At 41.2% G+C, this 25,157-nt stretch overlaps 1 protein-coding gene across 1 annotated transcript; it reads left to right on the top strand.

Annotated features, from left to right (window-relative positions):
* The first annotated feature begins 1,424 nt into the window (after positions 1-1,424).
* Positions 1,425-23,264, top strand: LOC115796880 (serine/threonine-protein kinase DCLK2-like). Its single transcript, XM_030753353.1, has 15 exons — positions 1,425-1,860; positions 10,183-10,580; positions 15,498-15,624; positions 16,224-16,349; positions 17,130-17,200; positions 17,314-17,389; positions 18,402-18,507; positions 19,083-19,140; positions 19,277-19,396; positions 19,640-19,786; positions 20,196-20,329; positions 21,385-21,462; positions 21,628-21,724; positions 22,447-22,527; positions 22,650-23,264. The coding sequence occupies exons 1-15, from the start codon at positions 1,425-1,427 to the stop codon at positions 22,773-22,775; spliced, it is 2,181 nt and encodes a 726-aa protein (XP_030609213.1). The 3' UTR covers positions 22,776-23,264.
* Positions 23,265-25,157: the final 1,893 nt, after the last annotated feature.

Raw genomic sequence — 25,157 nt, forward strand, 5'->3', positions numbered from 1 at the left:
GCCCAGCTCAATTTCAGTTGATATCTCTACAACATAATACACAAATGTGCTGGACATCTGTGCATGACATGAAAAGTCATAGCTGTGTATTCACATGGTGTAGATGGTTTTAATTCATTTCAGAAGATTTTTTTTCCTGCACATAAAACATAAAACAGTCACCAAGCAGAGTGGTTTAATTGAATCAAGCTTTAATCAAGTTTAAAATGCATTTTTGTTCATAAAATGTCAAATAAAAAAGGAAAGTCCACAGATATGTGATGGAAGAAAGTTTAGTCAACCCCAGATCTCATTCGGAGCCAGCAAAAACCCTGAAACTATTTATAAACAAATGCTTTTTAAAATAGAAAAAGTACCTTTTAAAAATTTATTCCTGCTCTGTTTCTGCACTGGTATAGAGTTAAAGGCTGAATGTTTCCTGTTTGAAGCATCTGTTGATGGAGAGATCTGTCTTGTCAGTAAAACCATGTGATTGTCTTTTCTTCTCTTATTTATTTATTTTTTTTGCCAGTGATGGAGGGATGGTGAGGACACTGGAAGATAAATTTTGAATGAGACATAAATCCCAAAACAAGCTGGATTAGCGGGACTGCGAGCCATTGGCCCAATTCTAAACCTGGAGTCGATTGAACGGGTTGTCTAAGGTCTGCTCATCAAAGTGCTGAGTTTAAAGCCAGATCACTGAGGTTACAGCGGAGTTACTGAGACTGCAGGAAGGTGACTGTGAGGACACAGACAGACAGAAGTGGAGGTTTAGGCTTGCTGGGAAAATGATTCATGCATCAGACTCACCTCAATGTTCGCATTAGTTTAAATTAAAGTGAAAGAAAAAGTTTCATTTTTACTTCACTCATTCAAGAGTTGCATACATTTGAAAATTATTCTTCCATATGTTGCAGCTACAACCCTGAACTGATTGACCACTGGGCCTCATGGATTAGAGCATTAACGAAGTACCTGATTTTTAAGGATGTTTCAATTGGATAACGGATTTTTTTGAGTTCTGACTTAAGCTGGATTTACATCAAAGTGACCTGATGTGGTTTCTGGGGTCTGCACCTGGATTATGAAGACTAAGGTTGATTTAAATGAGCTATGATGAGTCTACGCATCACTCTGCTGCTTCTTCAGTCAGGCCAATTGGACCATTGATCATCTTAGTGGTCTTCATGTTGATATAATGGGATTATAGCTGGGATTACACAATCTAACTACTTTTCTAACTACTTTTTGATCACTGCAACTGGTTTTACTTTGTTTGATGGATAGAAGGAAGTCTCCAAAGTTGAACACATAGCACATTATCTAAACTTGAGCAGGAGCTGGACTACATAGATAGGATAAGACTCACTTTTTCCTGCTGACAGAGGATGAATCTTGTTTAGCAGGGATTCTGTCAAACATTTTTTGGACTGTTATCCACCATGTCTCTGAGTAAGACCCTCGAGTTGGAGCATTTTGACGAGCGTGACAAGGTTCGCCGAGGACGCTCCACCCGGGCCAAGAGAGATGACTCCACCAGCAGTGCTGGTGGTGGAGGGTCTGGCCCGAGCTCCAGGGGCAGCAGCCTGGTCCCTAGTCCTGCTCACAGCGCCAACTGTAGCTACTACCGGACCCGCACCCTGCAGGCGCTCACCTCAGAGAAACGGGCCAAAAAAGTCCGGTTTTATCGCAATGGGGACCGGTACTTTAAGGGTCTGGTGTACGCTGTTTCTAGTGACCGGTTTCGATCGTATGATGCTCTGCTAATGGAGCTCACACGGTCATTGGCAGATAACCTGCATCTGCCTCAAGGAGTGCGGGTGATCTACACTATAGATGGCAGCAAGAAGATCACCAGTATGGATGAGCTGGTGGAAGGTAAGACTAGCAGCTAGGTTTTCATTTTACAAAACTTGTCAATCACAAGCCTTTAGCCAGTGTATAAAAAAACTCTCATCTTGAAGCTACATAAGGTGACTTCACTAATCAGTGGGTGGCATCACAGTAGCTCTCTGTCCAACTTTAATTGTCTATGGGTGCACACTTACTATGGTAAGTAGGAATATTTTAAGATGGTTATTGGGCTTAAGGCCAGTCCTGGCATTTTTTAATTGGATTGTTAGTAGCTCTACCAATACTCATCCATTTTGGAAGTCTCTGTTGCACATCTGATCTCCTGGATCGTTTATCTTCATTAATTTAGTTGAAATTGGTCTAGAGCCATTTCCAGTCCTAGGCAACCACCTAAACAATGTTCTCTTTGTGAGAGTTTTGCTATACGGTGCTTTATTAGTAGTAGTTGTCTTGCTGTCTATCAGATCTTTGTTATCAATGCAAATGTTGCCTCTCCTTAGAATAAATACACAATAGACACTTGTCATTGAGTCGTAACTGCCCAGACTTCAGTTTATCACTCTTGCTGTAGATCAGTCAAATGACCTGTCCTGTTTAAACATCCTCATGTTTCTTCCTCTCTGCTCTCTGTTGGCCTTTGTTATGCAAAGACTGTTGAATTATTTATTTTTGTGTACATCAACATCAGACTGTTAAGTACATAATCAATACAGTGATACTCAATTCCAGACATGGTTTGTCCAATGTTTTTGTGCAGAATACTAAACAAATGGTATCCTCCTTATATTACTTTCATGCACATGTGGTTGTCAGATTTACAGTTTCACATATTGACAAAAAAATAGCAATGTTAATCCTGTTGAAGATTTTGTGTATTTAATTATTGGTGGGAATACTTTAAGGTTGTTGGGGCCATATCCCATCATCTTTACCACAAATTATATTATACACTAAATGTGAATCAACTGTACCTACCAGCAAGTACATAGTTCAAGCAAAGTTTAAGAAACCTTGTATGAAAATCATCCCTGCCCAACATCTAGTCACACTCCTTTCACTTCTAAATTGATATCCCATTAATTAAAGCTGCAAGCAGAGATGATCAGGATCACACACCTTTGCTTTTGTCGAGCTGTTTCTTGCAGCCATGTGGATGTACCAAGTCCAGGATAACTTACTGGCTGTTGCACACATACATATAACATATATCACTTCTTCTGACTAGCATGGTATTACAGAACCTCCAACAATTACAGTCTATATTGTTGTATATCATATAGAACAACTGTGACTCAGCAGTTGCACATAGATGTCTCCAGTTCGTGACTGTTACCAAACATGGATCTTGGGGCAGACTGGATACTTTACATGCACGCTGTGGTGTCCCTTTGTGAATAAATGAGCAGCCAAAATGAGCTTGTGCCACAGTGAAACAGTCAAATCTGCCATGCCGTCACTGACACGTTTCAAGGGAAACCCAAAAGCTTCACCATTTAACATCACCAAGATCTTAAGATTGGACTGCCCAAATATTATGTTAATCCAGTCAATTCTTTAGGGGGAGTTTGTTCAAGAATAATGCCTGGAAATGGCAAAAGTTGTGCTAAAATCCCATCAGGCATCAATCCCAATAAAAATGGATTTTCCATTGGGTTCAGGGCAAAGTTCTAGGTGACTTTTTTGTGCATCTTCAGATAGTTAGATTTGTAGGTTAAAGAACGTACCACAAGACCCCTTAAATATGTAAATCGTTACCACTTTTGGTGACCTTGAAAAAGATAAGTGAAAGAAAATGGATAATAATAATAACAGCAAGAAGACTAACCTGAGCGATTCCAATAATGCCTTCACATATTCAGTGCTCAGTCCCCTAATGATTTCGATCCAACTTCGATGATCCAACTTTCGGGGGATCACACTCCTCAGCCTCCCCGGTAAGGTCTATGCCAGGGTGCTGGAAAGGAGGGTGCGTCCGTTAGTCGAACCTCGGATTCAGGAGGAACAATGCGGTTTTCGTCCTGGTCGTGGAACGCTGGACCAGCTCTTTATCCTCTCAAGGATATTCGAGTGTGCGTGGGAGTTTGCCCAACCAGTCTACATGTGCTTTGTGGACTTGGAGAAGGCATTCGACCGTGTTCCTCGGGGTGTTCTTTGGGAGGTTCTGCGGGAGTATGGGGTGTCTGGCCCATTGTTGCGGGCCATTCAGTCCTTGTACAACCACAGTGAGAGCTTGGTCCGTATAGCCGGTAATAAGTCGGATTTGTTTCCTGTGGGTGTTGGACTCCGTCAGGGCTGCCCTTTGTCACCGATTCTGTTCATAATTTTTATGGACAGAATTTCTAGGCGTAGCCAGGTGGCGGAAGGCTTCTTCCTTGGTGGCCTCAGAGTCTCATCTCTGCTTTTTGCAGATGATGCGGTTCTGTTGGCTTCATCAGGGGGGGGCCTCCAGCTCGCAGTGGAACGGTTCGCAGCCGAGTGTGAAGCGGCTGGCATGAGAATCAGCACCTCTAAGTCTGAGGCCATGGTCCTCAGCCGGAAAAGGGTGGAGTGCTCTCTCTGGCTCAGGAACGAGTTCTTGCCTCAAGTGGAGGAGTTTAAGTATCTCGGGGTCTTGTTCACGAGTGATGGGCGAAGGGAACGGGAGATCGACAGGCGGATTGGGGCTGCTTCTGCAGTGATGCGGACGCTGCACCGGTCCGTCGTGGTGAAGAGGGAGCTTAGCGTAAAAGCGAGGCTCTCGATTTACCGGTCGATCTACGTTCCTACCCTCACCTATGGTCACGAGCTTTGGGTAGTGACCGAAAGAATAAGATCGCGAATACAAGCGGCAGAAATGAGTTTCCTTCGAAGGGTGGCTGGCCTCTCCCTTAGAGATAAGGTAAGGAGTGCGGCCATCCGGGAGGGGCTCAGAGTAGAGCCGCTGCTCCTCCACATCGAAAGGAACCAGTTGAGGTGGCTCGGGCATCTGATTAGGATGCCTCCTGGCCGCCTCCTGGGTGAGGTGTTCCGGGCATGTCCCACCGGGAAGAGGCCCCGTGGTAGACCCAGGACACACTGGAGAGATTATGTATCTCGGCTGGCCTGGGAACGCCTTGGGGTCCCTCCGGATGAGCTGGAGGAGGTGGCTGGGGAGAGGGAAGCTTGGGCTTCTCTGCTTAGGCTTCTGCCCCCGCGACCCGGCCCCGGATAAGCGGAAGAAAATGGATGGATGGATGGATGGAAATAATATCCCTGGATAATTTAACAGCAACTCCGAGGTCCACTCAGGCTGCTCATCCTCTTGCCCCAAAGTCATTTAGCGAGAAACAGACCAGTGCCTGAGCAACATCACTTATCATCAGTATTGATGTGTGACTACATTAATGTCCTGTGATGAGCGTTAGTGCCAGGAAGCTGTTCGGGCGGAGATGTTCTAAAAGACAGATGCATCACCCTGACGCACTTAACAAACGACACACAGACCACAAAGGCTCAAAGCTGCAAGTGTGAAGTGGAAAAGTAATCGCTCACAACTTAACTGAGTGTTTGAGCTGTGAAAGAGGGGAAAACATGGAGGCCTGCAGTCCGGTGATTAGCTGCTTTCCAGCACAGCTAATGTACCACATTGGGATGATTGATCTGTGTGTGTCCTGCTGAATGTCAAGTTTATTGGTTTAGCATTTCAAAAGGACTGTGACAGAGACTTCAAATATCATGATCTTCTAGGCTTGGCAACATCCATGAAAATTGGCTCATATACCAGTAACAGCTGACGTTATCTGTAGAGATGCATCTGTATTTACTTGTTTTAAGCAATACGTTTATATTTTTAAAGAAATCTACAGTTTGCTGTTGTAATAATTGCTTTTAATTTCAATAATTTACTTAATTATTCTTTAAAAGCAGCTCAGTCTCAGCAAAATGGAAACCAAGAAAAAATATGGAGATTTGTAACATGCAGTTAATGTTGATAAAAGTTTTTTTTTTTTTTTTTTTTTTTTTTTTTTTTAAAGCCAGAACACAATCTTTTTCTAACATAACAGTTTCAGTACCCGAGGAAGTCTGGCTTCCTTTTTTCTCATTATTTATATCAGGGGACTCGCCTATGAATTGCCATAACTTTTAAACTTTCTTTAAAAAGAAATGAAACAGCAGTGAGAAGGCTAAAAATAGAACCTCAGTCTCCTGGGTGAAAGTCCTGCATTTGATTCAAACCAGTACCAGCGCTTGAGGTGGATTTTTTTATAGACAAAAAAACTTGACAGTTGAGTGAATTCAATGCTCACAATAGAAAATAATAGAGACAAAAGCCTTAGAAAAGTGTTTTTAAACTAACACATAAAAATTTTCCCAACCTCCAGAAATAAACCACAAATTCTTAATACTTAATGAATAAGAGAACTTTTTAACATCTACCTTTGAAGATGAATAATTTCATGTGTTTCTTTTTCTTTAAGGATGTGGAAAAAATTAAGTTATTAAAAAAAAAAAAAAAAAAAACTGATTAGATTCCTGGCTGTAACTTCTTCACCTTGAGCAGCACCTGAACTGAGACTGTGCTGGTATCTGTGTAGAGTTAGTGTTATGTATTTGAATAAATACCCACAGCAATCCTGTCCATCTGGTTCGAATAGCAAAATGAACGCTGGCACGTGGAGAGACAAGGTCACACACACAATACCTGCAGAGAAAAAGGGTGTGTGTGTGTGTGTGAGAACATGCGGTGGGGAGGAAACAAAGAGAGGAAAAAAATGGTGTTTTTTGAGGGTTACTGGCACAGACAAGCATGTGCGTGTGATTTTAAAAGAGAGTGAAAGGTGTGCATGTTGGAAAGGTAGACAAAGAGAGTCAGTACAAGGTGAGCCATTTTTAACCATATAAGGTAAAACAGGATGGTGACTGGAGGCTACATGTGATCAGCTGCAGTCTGCTGGAGACTTAGTGAGGTTTATAATTTTATCTCATATTCAGTCATTTTTACACAGTCTAAAATAATGGATTTAACTGATGACAGATTCAAAGATCAAATACATTTGGGCAGATACACATTAGTGGGTAATCTAAGTAAAAGACATTAAAATATATAAAAGAAGACCAATGATAATAAAGGGGGAACAGAACTCTCCCACAGCATGTCTTTTGTCCTGTCTCCCTCCCCTCACCCCAAACAGGTCACAGCAGATGACTGCCCCTCCCTGAGCCTGGCTCTGCTGGAGGGTTCTTCCTGTTAAAAGGAAGTTTTTCCTTCCCATTCTTGCCAAGTGCTTGCTCATAGGGGGTCATCTGATTGTTGGGATTTTCTGTTTTATTGTAGGGTCTTTAACGTACAGTATAAAGCACCTTGAGATGATTGGTGATTTGTCGCTATATGAATAAAATTTAATTGAAATTGATTTTCTAAACCTCTCCTGTTAAATTTTAGTGAGCTCCACATGTAGTAAAAAAAAAAAAAAAAACCTTGAATTGAAAGGGTTTGGATGGTGGCTTTCTTAGCTTTCCATAAATGCATCCATTTCACCCACTTTCTGCTGGTTATCTGGGGCCAGGTTGCGAGGGCAGCAGAGTAAGCAACCAGCGCCTCCGGGTCTTCTTGGGGGAGACACCGCAGCCTTCCCAGGCGAGCTGAGATGTGAGACATAATCTCTCTGACATGTCCTGGGTCTGCCCTGGAGCATCCTACCAGTAGGACTCATAGGAAGCATCCAGGAGGTATCCTAGTCAGATGCCACCACCTCAAGAGGCTCAGTGTGATGTGGAGGAATAGTGGTTCTACTCTGTGCCCCACCCAAACAAAACCAAACTGTAAGAAACAGATTAAACTGTGTTTTTAGTTGCATTGCAGTAATGAGAAGCCTGGGTTAACATCTTTAGTTTGTAGGGTAGAGTTTATGTAAATTAAGCTCTATTAGTACATCAGTCAGTGTTAAGGTAGGATAGGGTAGCTAATTCTAGTATTGCTACAGTTTTACGTGAAACAGGCTAAAACTGGATTGTGAGTCAGATTTTACATTTTCTTGTCATACTCCTCGCAGTAGGACTAATCAGATCTACACTGTGATATGAAACACTGCAGCCTCGCCATTTCCATATTTCCTGCATGGATTGTGAACGCTCTGACGAGCTGTTCAGTTTTCCAGCAGCTCAGACAGAGTGAGAGGAGTGAATCTGACATCTGCTGTCACCTTCGCTTCATCCCGTCACACACAAAGCTCGTATTACCGCGGTCTCAAATAACCTGCGACCCCGAACGCCCTGCTGAACATCACTCACTCACTTCACCTTTTAACGGCATTCATGACAATAACAGCAGATACAGATTACAAAGCACGGTTTCCCGTCTTCAAGGTCGCCTTTAGTGTCACTTTACTTTGCCTTTGTGTTTGAGTTAAAGTTATCCCTTTAGTGTGGGTTAGAAACAGGTTGGTTAGGTTTTCTTGATGGTGTGTTTAGAGTCATGAGGGGATTTTAAATTGATGGCCAGAGTCTTTGTAACAATGCTATATTAAAGTAAAGAGATCTTTTTTCCTCTAAAGGGTGGGAACAAAACATACTGCACAAAACTGGAACATCCAGTAAAAATCCAACTAAGGAAAAGACTGCAGTAGTTGTGAGGCACGAGGAAATGAACTGGCAGTGTACAGTAGCTGGACAAAGGATGGAGAACAGGGCTGCATTCAGGCCAACAAAATGCAGCAGCAGGTTTTTTTCTATATATAAATAAAAATATGGTGCGTTCAGCATCCTGTTATGTTGTCTAAGGGTTGGAACCATGACAGCTGATTCATTGCGAGAGCTGCCTTTTATACATGTTACTGTTCATATGGTAAACATACATGACTGCTACTGTACTTCAAAGCCCATTTCCTACTGTTGCACACTGTAAGTAAAATCTGTTTATAAACCAGTTTTCACAGGCATAAGGTCACAATCAAAATAATAAAAAACAGTACTAATCACAAAAATAATAGAAAATGTAAACACAGTTAATAGCAATATAATACAAAACAAAATAGAATAAAGAAAAACAAATAATTAAAACGTTATTATCAGTAAGTATCTCAACAAAAAGTGTTGTTAAATAAAAATATTTGAATCTGCTTTTTAAAGGAGTCCACAGAATAAGCTAAACAAAGTCAGAGTGGGAGACTAATCCATGGGCTCACAATTTAGTAATGTTCCTTAAATAAAAGCAATCGGAGTGTGGAAAAGATTTCACATGTGAGGAATGAAATAATACGTCAAGATTACAAACAGCAGAGCAGAAGGAAGTGACTGATGTTTAGGATATAGCTCAAGAGGAGCTATGATCATGGCCTCAGTCTTATTTGAATTTAAAACAAAGTAATTGTTGGAGAGCTGGTCACTAGTCTGGGATAAATAGTCATCTATGGTGGACGGCCTAGAAAGGGTAAATGCTATAAAATACAAGGAAAGTTAACTACAAAATAAAAACAAGGAGCAAAATAACAAAAGCCCAAAACCATAATATTGATTTTGTGAATTATTAAGGCTTTAAATTCTTTATTGTATGATGTCAGGAATAAATACATTTGGTGTCTTTGAACATTTGGTGTTGTATGCTGTGGAAAAATAAGTTGAGCCCTGAAATCAAACTGATTTTATGATGATTTATTGAAAGTAAGAATATAACCTTTGCAAAGGGATCAATACAGCACGAACAGTCTTCGCACCGGCATTGACCGAAGAGCAAAGTAACCGCAGTTCCTTTATACTCATTGTGTTGATACAGTCTTGTTCTGTTAGCTGTGAGGAGTTCAGTTTCCCACCACATGTAACTTCAGCCTGATAATACAGTAAGTGTGTCATGGCCTTGGACACAACCTAGAAAGAAATTTTTCTACTTCACACACTTGGTCTTTGTACTAGAAAATTACAGTTACATACCAAAGACGTACACAGAGGTTATTAGAGTTGAAAAACAAATTTTCCATTACTTTGTAAAACCTTGAAAATAAACAAAATAATCTAAGACTAATATTTAAGCTTTTCTTGTTTTTCGTCTCCTCGCTCCTTCTCTGCTCAGGTGAGTGCTGTGGGACCAGCTCAGAAAGCTTTGGTGGTGTGTTCAAAGACACTAAGAAATTTAAAGTCTGCACCAAAAGCTTCCATGGGCTGTTTGTTTGTGGACCAAACTGCATTCATTAAGTTAAAAAAAATGAATTTGGAAGCTGTATTTGGTGTCCTCGAACACACCACGAGAAAAATTCTTAATGCTGTTTTTTCCACTACATGGTGCTCAGCTTTTTTTGTTACTTCTAGTACAGCATTTCTCCTAAAAATCTTTCACATTATTTGTTTTTAATATAACTTTTCTTCCTCTTTCTCTCACCCTCTCTTGCTGCTCAGGTGAATGCTACGTTTGTGCCTCTAATGAGCCTTACCGGAAGGTCGACTACACCAAGATCTCCATCCCAAGCTGGAAGCCCGGTGCCAGCACTGGGATAGCTTCGGCAAGCTCAAGCAAAACCTCCACGGCATCTACGGGAGTGTCGACGAGCGTCTCCAAAGATCGCCCCGAAAGTCGAGAGGGCAGAGAGGGCAGAGAGGGCAGAGAGAGCAAAGACTTCATCAAACCCAAGTTGGTGACGGTGATCCGCAGCGGCGTGAAGCCTCGCAAGGCGGTGAGGATTCTCCTGAACAAGAAGACGGCGCACTCCTTCGAACAGGTGCTGGCGGACATCACCGAGGCCATCAAGCTGGACTCCGGAGCAGTGAAGAGGCTCTACACGCTGGATGGGAAACAGGTGGGATAACTTTGGGTTTTCCTGTTTTGTTCTTTGGCCGAAACACTGAAAAAGCCACATCATGAGAGCATCATCACATCTGTAACTAACATCTTGCAAATCTTTAAAAAGGGGCAAGCGTGGAGGCTATTACAGTATGTTAAGCAGCTTCAGTGGAGAGCATGTTGTGGTATTTGCCCTGCAGAATCAAAGCACTTACGCTCCATCCACTAAGGAGACAGCCTGTTCACTTCTTATTAGTCTCACTCTACCTGATATAGCCTCGAGGAAGCTCAGGAGAAAATCCTTAATGAGTGAAACTGCACAACTGAGGTCATGATTTACACCCGCCTGTAGACAGAAAAGCTCGCTCTGTGAGACTTCACTCCTGCATCCTGTGCTGTGAATTATAAGTGCTTCTACAGTTTGTTGCTGGTCTGATTGAGTCACTGCAGGAGTTTTAGATTCAGGCTATTTTGTGTTCAAACTGAGTATCACCTATAACAAACTCCCTGTAGAAGCAAGGCTCAGTTATTTCAGCTGGACCAAGCCCCTGTTTAAATAAATGGGGAGAGAGTCATACGTTTAATTTAAATGGTCTGTGGGACATAAAAAATGTGTACATAGAATCGTCACTCGAAACCAAATAAAGTGTTTAGTGCTTTTGCCTCGTAGCAAGAAGGTCGTAGGTTCAAATCCTCCATCTGTTTGCGGCCTTTCTGTGTGGAGTCTGTGTGTTTGGGTGGATTCTCTCCAGTTATTGTGGTCCACAACCACAAAAGATGAAACCCATATAATTCATCAATGGCTCATCCGTGCTTCCTACCACCAAAGCACTGATCAAATGTCACGATGATTCCAGTTATTGATACAGCAAACCACCTACTATATAAACAACTAGATATGTCTACCAGCACACAATTGAAACTGCCATGAACCTGCATTAGACAGCACATGTTCAAAATCTCCAGCTTTTTGGCAGCATTTTTAGTTAGAAAAGTAAAACAAGTAAATTCAGATGTTTCGTTCAGCCCTGAACTGAAGTACGATCGGACACCACAGGCCCAGTGAAATTACATCGCTTCATTATAAAATGACTCCTGCAGTGTGTTTCATTTTGGTCTTCATCATGTAGAAAAGAGTGAGTTTAAGGTGCAATTTTCAGTGTAAAGTGTACGGACAGAGTCTCCTTGAAGCTTAAATCTGCAGCCTCTGCTCTTTTTAAGTACATGTGTTTGAAGCCTCAGAACTGCAGCAGTCAGCTGAAGTTAATTTGTTGAACAGAGTCTGAATAGGAGCTGATCCTCTTTAAAATGCTTTTGTGAGCTCATATTGGGTTAAGGATTTAAACTTATCACACATTCACTGGCAGGGCTATTTTTAACCACACACACACACAGAGACACACACACACACACGCCCGCACATGTTCTGTCTTTGAAGTTACAGATAAAGTGTGACGATGACAGTGGAGAGCTGAAATAAAGCAAAGACAGCATGTCGAGGCGCCAGTGTGACTGAAAGAAGCTTGTAGTGAATGCAGCTCAGATTTGTACACACACACTTTTATGCATGCACACTGACACACAGTGTACTGAGTTCACCCACAAAAACACACAAGAGGCAAAACTGTCTCCATTTGTTCAGATGCAGCAGCACCATTGGCCTTAGGAAAAGTAAAGGCACTCTTTGCACACACTGCTTTCAAAATAAAAGCAACCATTGCATCTCCCTGCATAATTCAGTCTTATTGTTTTCCCTTTGAAAAGATTCCCACTGGCAAAATTAACATAAAAATGGTGACCCTTTTTTAAAAGTTAATAAGAACTAACACAAACTAACATTCTGCATCTTGGTAATGACATAGCATGCAGTGAGCAGTGAACACTGAAAGGAGCTGGTGACCTATCAGCAAACGAGAGGATTCAGAGAGAAATGCAAAAAGCACAAAATCTCATCAGAGAATACAGCGTGAACACTACACACAGTGGCTGCAGTGAACAACCCCAGTTTCACTTCAGCGCTTTGTATGTTGTAACTTCAGTCTCCTCCGTGGCTGGCTGACAGACCAACAATACCACAAGCAAGAGTATCCCTCATCTGGCAACAGACGCTCCCTGCAGGTAGCTGGGCAGTCTGAAGCTTCCAACACGCTGAACCATAACTTCCCCATTAGTTGTCTATGATAGTTACATCACATTAAAGTGGATACAATCATTTTAAAGATATCAACTTGAGTTCTAATGGGCTTTTTTTTTCTTGAGTCAGAAAGATGAATTCATTAATTGGAAAAAATTAACAAGTCAGTGATGCATTGGAAATGTCCAGTTTTGAATTTATATTTCAGGTTTGGGGCTGGAGATTTTTATTTAACTAATCCGTTTCTTGAGTGATGCCGTTTTTTTCTGTATGTACTATATTTTATATATGAATATCAATTCAGCAGACTTGAGAACATCGACAGGCTGCAGACAGGCTGCAGACAGGCTGTCATTTTCTTCTCAGAATTGTGTTAAAAAAATCCAAATAATAGTTTTCTCTTAATGAATGGTTTTATTTTGAAGGGCGTGAATTGTAATGAAGGCTTTTATTGTCTTTCTGCCTCAGAGTGCTTCACTTTCCCTCAGTCTTGCTGGAACAAGGCCAAAGTGTGTGTGTGTGTGTGTGTGTGTGTGTGTGTGTTCTCCCACTGTTCCTTCCATTTGCGCAGCTTCTTTAAAGAGTGGGACAGAAAGCCTGTTTTACACACACACAAACACGTGCGCACACACACACACACACTGACACTGTGGTTGCCGTAGCGACCAGCCGTCCAGTAACAACTCCTCGTTGCAGACGCACACGGCAGTTCCGGACCCGTTAGGGGGAGTGTGGTCTCCAGGGCAACCATACAGCATTGAAATTCCTGGGTACCAGTGGAGCAGCAGCTGAACAGTGCAGCGTCTGAGTGGATCAGCCAGTGAAGGAGCTAGAATGGCATATTGGGTAGGCTGGTATTAAGCCGGATCAGGTGGATCGTATCAATGCACCATGGTGACTGATAAGTAAAGGATAATTATAAATACTAATAAAGCAAAAGTTAAAAGAAAGTAACATAAAATACTGAGGTATCTCATGTGGGGCCAAGCGTGCATTGCTCAAGAGTTGCCCTTAATATTGGACATGATACATGAACCGACTGGTTGGCAGTGGTTCCTGGAGGATTCTGGCTCTCACTGGGTGAAATCGGTTGCAAAGAAGGTGCTACACCAAAAAAAACCCCTAGTGTAGTTTTTAATGTTTATCTGCAAATACTCGTCAACTGTTAGCCGAGTAGCAGTAAAACTTAAAAAATTAGGAATGTAGGAGTTTTGCCTTCAATATAAAATGTGTGCCCAAGTGCTGCAGCCAAAAGGGCTCAGCTTTTACTATGAAGGCAAATGGTCTCTATTTCCAGTGTGTGGCAGGGCAGTGATTGTAGAAGTCTGACCCTTTCATTCAAACTACGACCACGGCTAATAACCAGCGCAACCACAAAAAGGTTCTTGCTAACGGTTGGTTGTAGCAGTAGCAGGACTTCGGTCAGTGACCAGTCTTTTTAGGACTGTGTGACCGGGACTTTAGCAATCATTTTCCCAATGATTGCGATCAAACTGCACTTGCAGCTGTTTGGGAACTACTCGTTTTTCCCTCACTGACCAGTGGTTGCCAGATAATCACGTGCTCTGCAACACCTCAACAGAAAGTACTGAAAACGAAGTAACCGGTTCCAAAAATTTAGAAAATGTCCCATTGATCATGAGGTCTGGTCAAATGAAAGAGGGAAGAGCGCTGGTTTAGCTCACAGGATAAGCAGGATGCCATGTGTCTCAAGGTTAAACACAGCAGCCCGACTCTGATCTAATTTTTAAAAAAGCCCCCCAAACATTTTTTTAAAAAGTGGTGAAATTACTGCTGGCTACTTATACCTCAGTTACCAATAAAACTAACTTCTGGCTAACACCAGTCTGTAATGGTTAATTATACTGAACCACTGACGCTGTGCTGGTGATTAGAGAGATTTATTTTTTATTTGGCTCAATTCTTGGGGCCTCTTCACACCAGCATTTGAAACTATGACCACACACTACAAACTCACAGCCTAAGCTTATTCTCGATACTTGTCTATTTGTCTTTGTCTTTAGATCAATGAGCTGTGCAGGCAGTCAATAGCGAGCCATTTTGGGCACGAGTCTAAAATGGTGGAAGCTCTGCATTCGATGGACAAACCCTGTCAGAGAGGAATCATTCACAGGAGTTCAGGAGTTAATTGTTACTTATGAAAAACCGGGATAACTAGATAAAGAGCTAATTAACTAAAATCAAATGTGTTTGTAGTCAATCTGAGCGGCTGGGCGGGTTGTAACTGTCGTTGGGATGGTTGTGCATCTACACGTTCATATTCCAACCAGCACTGTGAGCAGTCTGTGTTTGTGTGAAGAAACATGGATGAATTTTGCTGTGCAGCTCGTGACTGAGCCTTTGCTGTAAACCTCACATCTTTTATATCCGTTCTTACACCTTTGTTCATCCTTCTTCTCTTTATCTTTTTCCTCTTCCGCTCTTTGTTCGCTCGCTCCTCCCTCTCTGCTATTTTCCCCTCTTTGCCTAAATCTCGGACAGTTTGATTTGCAATTTCTGTTTAATCCTCAAGACAGTTCCTCAGACAACACATTGTGCCTGTGTGTGTGTGCATGCTTGTGTGTGTGTGTGTGTGTGTGTGTGTGTGTGTGTGTGAGAGAGAGAGAGACAGAGCCCGTTGAAGCATTGCCAGCTGTACACATGATTCAAAATTTCCCATCTGTCATCTGTTTTGTCTCTCTCGCACACACACATAGACACACACATATGCCCCTGCAGCTTTCCCAAAATTTGATAAATCAATGTGTGCTCTCGGTGTGTGTTTGTGTGTGCGTGCAGCTGACCTGCTTGCAGGATTTTTTCGGGGATGACGACGTGTTTATGGCCTGCGGTCCAGAGAAGTTCCGCTACGCTCAGGACGACTTTGTGCTCACTCACAGCGGGAAAACACAGGCCTTTGTTAATGGTAACACAGACGCACACCCATCTCTGTATTATTAGTGTTTGTTCTTTTTATTAGCACACAACAAATTAGAAATATGGAAAGAAATAGAAAATGGAAACCTATAACCTACACACAATAACAAAGTGGTGCTGGGCACAACAAACCCCGCCCCCGGCAGACGTTTTAACTGCCGTCACTCTCTGAACACTGAATCCCTGATTCCCTTTGTGCTTTACCTCGAGGTCATCGAGATTCAAACTCATCCAAGATGTTTAGTAGATGTATCTAAGGTGTGATTTTGAACATCCTACCTCACATCATTTTCAAATTATCACATTCACAAGAGTTTCAGAAAACTTGATCTCTGACCTTGACCTAATTATGGCAAAAATGTAATCAGGTGATCTAAGGGTCACCAGGCATCTTTCAGGCAAATTTGGTATGAATCAGATGGGTAATTTTGCTGTATTATTGTTAACAAACAGACAGACAAAGATACCAAAAACAATACCACCCCCCTCTGGGGGCGGGGTAATAAAGTACTCCAGCTTCTGTTATTAAGGTTTACTTGAAACTGGGATAGGGTTTATACTAATCCTGTAACAACTCCCTCTTTCCAGAGTGCAGGGCCAAAGTGCCTCGCTCGTCTGCCCCTCAGAAAACAACCAAGAGTCCCAGCGGCTCCGGCTTCTCCTCCTCTAGGACTCCACCCAAAGGCCCGTCCAGGACAAAGTCACCTGGCCCAGGTATGAAGCAGCAAGAAAACCTCCACTACGTTTGCTCGGTGTCCTTGTTTCTCTTTGAGCATCAGAGCCGTAACCCTTTAGTCACAGCGTGCTCTCTCACCACCAAATAGAGTTGAATTAAAAGTGAATATATTTTATTCTTGAGTGGTCTTGGGCTATATTGGGCTGAAATTCACCTCCAGGTTGAAGCACTTACAGTACTGTGCAAACCCTTCATTTCTGTATATATCATATTGCCAAAAGTATTCACTCCTCTGCCTCCACACACACATGAACTTGAGCGTGGGATTTATCTACAGCAGATGAACAGTATCTGAAAGTCATGTCCTTAAAAAAAATCCAGCAAAGACCCGACACAGGAGCTGAGACCTTCATCTGGACCTTCAGTTGATCCACCTGCTGTTCACTGAAGCCTCTCAGAAATGGTCTCAGTAGGAGGGCGGCTGTCAGGAAGTCCTTCTTACAGAAGGGAAACAGGGAGAAAAGGCTGAACTGGACTGAAAATCAGTGTAACGGGTCTGATGGAGTGACGAATTCACATCTGACATTTTTGGTTGAAATTGTTGTCAACATGTACAGAAGAGATGAGGACAGAGTGTCTACACCCATCGATAAAACACAGTGGAGGCTCTGTCATGGTTGGAGCTGCATTTCAGCTGGTGGTGTTGGGAATCTTGTCAAACACAGAAAAGTACCATCAGATTTTGACCTCTGCAATGCTCCACATGCTTATGATTACTCCAATTATTTTAACTAATCACATCACTTCTTGCTTTTCAGCCAATGAGGCCTCTGGAAAGTCATCCAGGTCCAGTCCGTCCACCAGCCCTGGGACCCGACGGAGTCTCAAGGTCACAATGATCAGATGATTGATTGATTTGATTATTGTTTTTTTTTTTTTTTTGTAGTTGGTGTCTGGAGGAGGATTTTGCTTTTCTAGTTAATAATTATTTCTTGTCTTCAGATGTCACCTCGTCGTGCTTCCTCCACTGATGTAAACGGAGAGGCCGAGCAGCCAGACGACACTGCAGAAGGTGAAGGTGAGTGTGTCCTATGTGTGTGTTTACCTTTTAATCAAGTATGTGCGTGTGTGTGTGCGCATGTGTGTGTCTGGTCTGAAGTTAGTGACCAAGAAATGTCAACTTCTTGGTACCAGAAGCAACTTAACAAAAAAAAAAATAAACTCACACACACACACACACACACACACACACACACACACACACACACACACACACACACACACACACACACACACACACACACACACACACACACACACACACACACACAAGTGTGTTTTGCTATCTTTGTGGGGAATTTCCATTGACTTCCATTCATTTCTACAGCCTAAACCTTACCTTTACCCTTTTCCTAACCCTAACCATCACATACCTAACCCTAACCTAAACTCAATTCATACCTTAGCCCTAACTCTGACCCCTGACCCAAAAACAGGGTTTCCACTTGTGGGGACAAGGTTCCAGTCCCCACAAGGAGCAATTGGTCCCCACAACGTAGTATATGTCCGGAAAATTGTCCCCACAAGGTATTATAAACATACGCACACACACACACACACACACACACACACACACACACACACACTGAAGTTCAGTGAGTTTGACAGCTGTTTGAAAGACCTGAGAGTTTTCAGGCTGAATTTCAAAGTGAATTTTTGAAAAACAGCTTCTTGATAAAAGGACGCAGGGTAGCTGAGAACCTGCAGCCAGTGGCAGCTGGAAAGCTTTGAGCCTCTGGCATCAGTGCATAGTCCCTGGCTTACACTCTGAGGGTCGCACAAGTGCTTAAAAGTCAAAGGACCAAATAAAGATCGAAGACTTCTGTAGCAGAAAAGACTCGGTGGCTTAGAAGGGGGTAAAGATGACAGCAGATCTTTGAATCTGTGGGTTTAAAGCGGATTTTCTAAGGTGATGCCTTCGAGAACGCTGACAAACCCTGAAACTTGCAAGTTAACTCAGAGGTTGTGCGCTCAAATTTGAGGAAGTCAGTGACGTCTGAAAAGGCCAATGTCTCATCTTGTCTTTGCAGTGAACGGCAATCGATCAGTTTCTTCCTCCACCATCAATGAGAAGTACAAAGTTGGAAAGGTGATTGGAGATGGAAACTTTGCCGTGGTGAAGGAGTGCGTGGAGAGGTAAATGACAGTTACATACACCAGCACATCACTGTGATATAGTATCATTTGGCCTGTTTGCTCTGCTGGCACACTGATGGGCCTAATCACAATGAGAAGAGTCAAAAAGCAGGGTTGGCAGATGTTTATATAATGTGTCATGTTGGCCTTTGTTACGTGGTTGTCAGGAAACATGATGGCATTATAATATATCATGCATAATTCAACTTTTGTGGGTATAAATTAGATGTTATTTTCTGTGAAATAAAAACAATACAATGCTTTTATGATACATGTGCATAAATGCTAAATAACACTGGTAATTTTAGCCCCATGTTAGGTGTATGCTAGGCAACATGATGTGATACAGGTACGGCCTAAGATGTACCTGTGTGCCAAGTTTGGCTGCTGAACTGATGGTCTGGGAGGAGTTTGTGGTCAAAGAAACAAACGGACAGAGACTTTGTGTGAGAGAGATTTTCTGTGTGACCGGGACTCTGTGTGGCCCTCTGAGTGCAGCAGCTCAGCATTATGATTCATTAGGTGACTATGACTCCCATGACTCCTGTAACGTTTTATCTTTGATTGACTGACAGGTCGACAGGACAGGAGTACGCTCTGAAGATCATCGACAAAGCTCGCTGCTGTGGGAAGGTAACACTCACTGATCCCTGACAGTCTCAGGGAAAATTAATCTGAGCTGACGTAAAGTCCTCTGAAGCGATGAAGACACAACATCTGTGAGTGTGTATTTGTGTGTGCGTGTGTGTGTGTATTTGTGTGAGAACAGGAGCACCTCATAGAGAACGAGGTGGCGGTCCTGAGGAGAGTTCGACATCCGAGCATCATCCAGTTAATCGAGGTGGATGAAACGCCCACTCAGCTCTTCCTGGTCATGGAGCTCGTCAAGGTTCCTCCTCTTCTTCCTCTTTCTTCAGAGCCACAAAGATTTATCACATTGCAATATTACAACTGCTGATTAAAGCGAAAACCATGTTCTGAATGTTCTCAGCTTCCAGCTTCTGAAACCAAAGAACTGTTTAATAAAAATAAGCTGTTGGCAGTCCAGTGTTCTCACTCTGTTTATGATGATATGAAGACATATTCAAAGCTTATGATGAATTTATTATTTTTTGTACCTTTGTCTGTTCAGGGCGGTGATCTGTTTGACGCCATCACTTCCTCCACAAAGTACAGCGAGCGAGACTCCAGTGCCATGGTTTTCAACCTGGCCGGAGCCATAAAGTACCTGCACCGAATGAACATCGTGCACCGAGACATCAAACCAGAGAACCTGCTGGTATAAACACACAAACACAGATCATGTGTCAGCCATACTTTGTGGATTTGCATTCTTGAGGAAAAAATATCAAAAAAATTCCGATAAAACAGTGTAAATGACACATTTTAATTATCAGTACTTTACTGACTTATTTTTTTTATACTTTGGGTATAAATTAATGATTAAATTATATGTATACAAACTTTCTAAGTACTTCAGTGAATGTAAATTTATTATAGTGCTCATTTCTTTTTAAAAATGAGTATTATTGTCGATTACAGATTGATGCTGAGTAATTATTACTTCCTTTGACTGCTCAGTTTATTTGAAACCATGATTGGCAGGTTAAAGCAGTAAGTCTGTGGTGCTGCTTACCCTCTGTCTTTGTGTGCACTCTGGGAGGATTTCATGTATTTGTATCCTGCAGGTGTGTGAGTATCCAGACGGCACTAAGTCACTGAAGCTGGGGGATTTTGGTTTGGCGACAGTCGTAGAAGGACCGCTGTACACCGTGTGTGGCACACCGACGTACGTCGCCCCAGAGATTATCGCCGAGACCGGGTATGAGAGGTCCCAAAACCCCAAACTGATGCTAAGCTGCTTTTGTAAAGTTGATGTGACCTTCACGACCAAGCTGGCTAAAAGCAGGAATATTAGATTAAGTCTACAGAACAACACCGGAGAGTGTTACACATGGAGAGTGTATTTAAGCTAGTTTCTGCATTCATTAAAATAAAAATGTGAAAGGGAAGAGACAGATGAATAACCGATTTAAAATGTCACTGTGAGTGACCTGGACAATTTATTAGGCTGCCTGTTACAAAAGGAAACACAAATGTTTTACAAATCTGTCAAAAGCTTGTTTAATTCATTGAATTCACTTTTTTAAAATGAATTTGAGCCGGCACGTTTCTCTGAGAAATCAGAAATTAATTAAGCAACATTCAACCACTAAAACTATTTTTTCTCTTCAGATCAATAATATCAAATCAAATCAAATAATATTAATAATGTGTTTTACTGTTTTTTTTTTCAGCTGTTTTGTGAAACAGTAAATTTGAAAAATCCTGAATAGCAACAATATATTTTAGCATTAAAAATATAATTTTGATTAAAGAGTTTGTTCATACTCCTAACCACTACAGAAACATTAAAAAAAAATATTTTTGGTAATTACCAGTATTAATTTAGGGCAGCTCTGGCACCACATGAGGCGGTGGTTTAATAAATCTGTATATATTACAGATGATACACTGTTATCTGTTTTTAACATTTCAAAAACTTTGATTATGACTAAAAATCCTCAGTGTAAAAAACCCCCAAAAACTTTGATTCAAATTGACTGACCACAATTTCACTTCATTAAAAATGAATATATTAGTTAATAAAAATTAATGTCAAATTTATTGAGTTTTTAAAACAGTCTTTGACCTCCAGAATGAGTGATATGTATCCTGCAGTGTAACTTAGGTCAGATGTCACATGTGTTTTTGCAGTGTGTAAATTTTTTTTTTTTTTGCTTGTAAAGAAATTGCTTCTTGTCTTTTGTTGCACATAGAAGCTTATTTATGGCTAACAGTCACCTTTATTACTTTGTTGTGTTCATGTGTGTGTAGTTATGGCCTGAAGGTGGACATCTGGGCAGCAGGTGTGATCACCTACATCCTGCTGTGTGGATTTCCTCCTTTCAGAAGGTGAATTAATACAAGGTTTCTCTTCATCCAGTCATGTATTTGTTAATCAGTTCATTTGTTTGATTAGTGCAGCATCTTTTTTGGTATTGTTTTGATATTATGTGAGCTTCATCATCATTTTGGTCACATTAATCATTACCTGTTCCTGATTCTTCTCTTCCTCAGTGAGAATAATGTCCAGGAGGAGCTGTTTGATCAGATCCTCAGAGGGAAGCTGGAGTTTCCGTCTCCAGACTGGGACACCGTCAGCCTGCCCGCAAAGGTACCACTCACCATCGTCAGGTGTCCAACATCCAAAAACAAACACAACTGTTCCCACAGACATTTACTCAAGTCCTGCATGTTTGTACAATAAAACGTCTCTGAAATACAGTGTACAGTGTGTGTGTTCTCAAACTGCTAAAGATGTTGGTAGTTTGCTTGTGTTTTGTCTATTTGCCTGTTTTTGTGAAGTTTCAGTGGGATTATCTCATATTTGGCAGGATCAGGAAGCAGGGAATGACTAGCCATAAGATCTTAGTTCTGATGACTATTGCATATTATAACCCACAAATTAAAAATCACAGGAGACAGGTGCTACAGAACCTGAACTGTGAATTATTGTGTTTGGAAGCTTCCTTCATGTCTGTACATGTGTGGGCACACTGCAAACAATAACAAATTCAGCCTGCTTTTTATGGTGCCAAATTGCCAAAAATATAAACAAATAAAGGTTTCAAAGCAGCGCTCAAAAGAGCTGTAAAATAAGAACAGGTCATCCTGTAGAAAAAATAAATAAAAATAAATAAAAAATAAATATATATATATATAAATATATATATATATATATATATATATATATATATATATATATATATATATATATATATATATATATATATATATATATATATATATTTCTGTTATGTAGAAAACTAAAACAAAAAACAGCATGTTGCTTCAATTTACTGCAGATTTTTAACTGTTGCATGACCTGCCCCTCAGATGCTGATAAGTCAGATGCTGCAGGTGAATGTTGATGCCCGTTTCACTGCCGAGGAGGTCCTGTCGCACCCCTGGGTGACGGTAAGAACCCTCAGACACATAAACACATCAGTACTGCAAAAATACTTAGGCTTGTGTTCTGTGGCCATTGATACTCACTGCGTATATTTATTTTCATAGTAAATCATGATGTGTTTGTCTAGGATGAGGCACCCTTAGAATCCAACACTGTGAGCAGCACTGAAGACCAGAGCAGTGGGGACACACTGGATCCAGAGCAGGAATCCCCAGTACTGGAAACCAAGCAAGTTCCTTCACCTCTGGTCTAAAACACATCCCCCTTTCACTGAACGGAAGAACAGAACAGTCTTTGTTTGGTCCACTGGAAACCCAAAACCTTTCTTTATGTTTGGATATCTGATGAATTCCCAGACCAGATGAATTTCCTCTGGTCTAGTACCTGTTATATAACATCTTGTCACCTTAATTTGGAACCTAAATGAGTTTTTTTGTCTGAAAGTCAGCAAGTCTGATTGGAACTCTGACTTTTTCTTGTCCGTGTCTGAAACCAAACCAATTACTACCCCTTTGTTATTTAATTTCACCTTCAGGTAACAGAACAGAACATATCTGGATCGAGCTAAAGAAATTTACCCACCTGTTCCTCCTAGAGACCAAAAAGAGATTCCTTCATCTGAAATAAATCCAGTTAAATCTACTTGACATCAAACCAGCCCCATCATGCCTCATTAATTATTTCAGTTCTATTCCACAAATAATACCATTTTGCCTACGAGATATACAGTAAAACAGGTGCCCTCTCCTGTGGTGTGAAAACCAGCCTGTTTCTCTCCTTGGAAGTCAGTCCTTTCATATCCTTTAATCCAACACGTTGTTATACCTCTGGTGCAGAACCTGTTACCGTTTCTTCTACCAGAAATCTGACCAAAGCCAACAAGTTCCCTCACCACTGGTCTGTTGGATCGAAAACTAAACAGGCTTCCTTATCCTTTCCTCTGGAACCTGTTAACTTTACTGACTAGAAACCGACCAACTGTCTTTAAAATCAGATCTAGAATACATTCATTTATATTATCTTCTGAGAATGAAATAATTCATTGACCTCTGTCTACAATATGTTCCCTTCAAATAACACCTCCCTTAAAACTCATCTAAAGTGCATCGTTTTTAGTAGTCTGGAAACCAAACAAGTTCCTTATGTCTGGTCTAGAGCACGTCTCCTGGCCAGTCCTGTTTTAATCTGAAAATCAAATTCTCTGAAAAAATCCATCAAATCTAATTTAAAATACAGTGATCCCTCACCTATCGCAGGGGTTACGTTCCAGAGACCACTGCGATAGGTGAAAATCCACGAAGTAGCAGCGTAATATTTATTATATATTTATTTTATTATTTATATATATTTTTAAGGCTTTATAAATCCTTCCCACACTCCCATAAACCTTTCTCACTCACTTACTACAACTTGATGATGAAGATGATGAATTATATACCTGTGCAGAACTGATGGCAATGAAGGTGGTGCAGCAACTTCTCCCTCATCCATAACTTCTATTTCCGTTAAAGGCGTAGGCGTATCTTATCCCTTCGTCCGAGTGATGAACAGAGTTATGGGGTGTAACAGAAATACCCATATAACTGCAAAATCCTGAAATATAGTGAAAACTCTGCGAAACAGAATTTTTTTTTTTTTTTTTTTTTAAATCCGCGATACAGTGAAGCCGCAATAAGTGAACCGCGATATAGCGAGGGACCACTGTATGTTCAATTTCGTCTTCTTTGATCAAAATGTTCTCTTGTCTATCTGGCCTTCATCTTGTGAAAGATTAGATGGGTTCCCTCTAATCTGACCTAAAACATGTCACCATTTATCAAATAGAAAACAAACAGGTTCTCTCAGGCCTGCTCTAGAACAAATCCCATGTCATCAACTGGAAACCAAAAAAATTCTCTGATCCATGTAGAGTATGTTTCATTTAATGTCCTGAAAACAGAAAGTTAATTCGTCACCTGGAGACCAAACAAATTCCCTCAAACCTGTTCAGAATAGTTCCTGTTTTAGCTTCTAGCCCTGTGCATCGGTTCTAAACAGGTTCATTCTAGTCCTGTGCATCGGTTCTAAACAGGTTCATTCAGACCTCTTTCATCAACCTTTAGATCAAACAAGTTCATATCTGGTTATGAACTTGTCATGTCCTGGAAACTGGAGATTAAATTCCCTCAAATCTGGTCAAGAACACACCTCTTTTCACCAGATGGAAACCAAATAAGTGCCCTCAAATCCAGTCAAAAATGAAGATGTTTTTGTATAATTATTTAAAGAAAGATGATGTGTTCTTGTCACTGTACTCAAGTTACTCAAATCTGACCTAGAATACATTCTATATCTTCTGGAAAACCAAGTCCATCACCGGAATAAGTTTCCTTGTATCAACTGAAAACCAAACAAGTCCCCTTCTTATAAGATCTAGAACACACAACCTGTGTCATCTTGAACAAACCAAATACGTTTCCCTTAAACTGGTCTCGCAATCTGTTTCTCTTATTTGATTTACTGGAAACCAAACACGTTCCCTTTCTTTTACTCTAGAGTTGTTTTGCATCCCTTGGTTGGATGGATGGTCTTTAAGGCTGTAGTTTTTTCATTTTTTTCTTTTTTTACTGGAAGCCACATAAGTCTCTGATCTCTG

This window comes from Archocentrus centrarchus, chromosome 18, assembly GCF_007364275.1.
Source record: "Archocentrus centrarchus isolate MPI-CPG fArcCen1 chromosome 18, fArcCen1, whole genome shotgun sequence".
Lineage (NCBI taxonomy): Eukaryota > Metazoa > Chordata > Actinopteri > Cichliformes > Cichlidae > Archocentrus > Archocentrus centrarchus.

Excerpts from the sequence above, each read along its gene's own strand:
- LOC115796880 (XM_030753353.1), top strand. The coding sequence starts at position 1,425 with ATGTCTCTGAGTAAGACCCTCGAGTTGGAGCATTTTGACGAGCGTGAC. Across the intron at positions 16,350-17,129 it reads GACAAAGTCACCTGGCCCAG|CCAATGAGGCCTCTGGAAAG; the intron begins GTATGAAGCAGC and ends CTTGCTTTTCAG. Across the intron at positions 21,725-22,446 it reads CCGTCAGCCTGCCCGCAAAG|ATGCTGATAAGTCAGATGCT; the intron begins GTACCACTCACC and ends CCTGCCCCTCAG.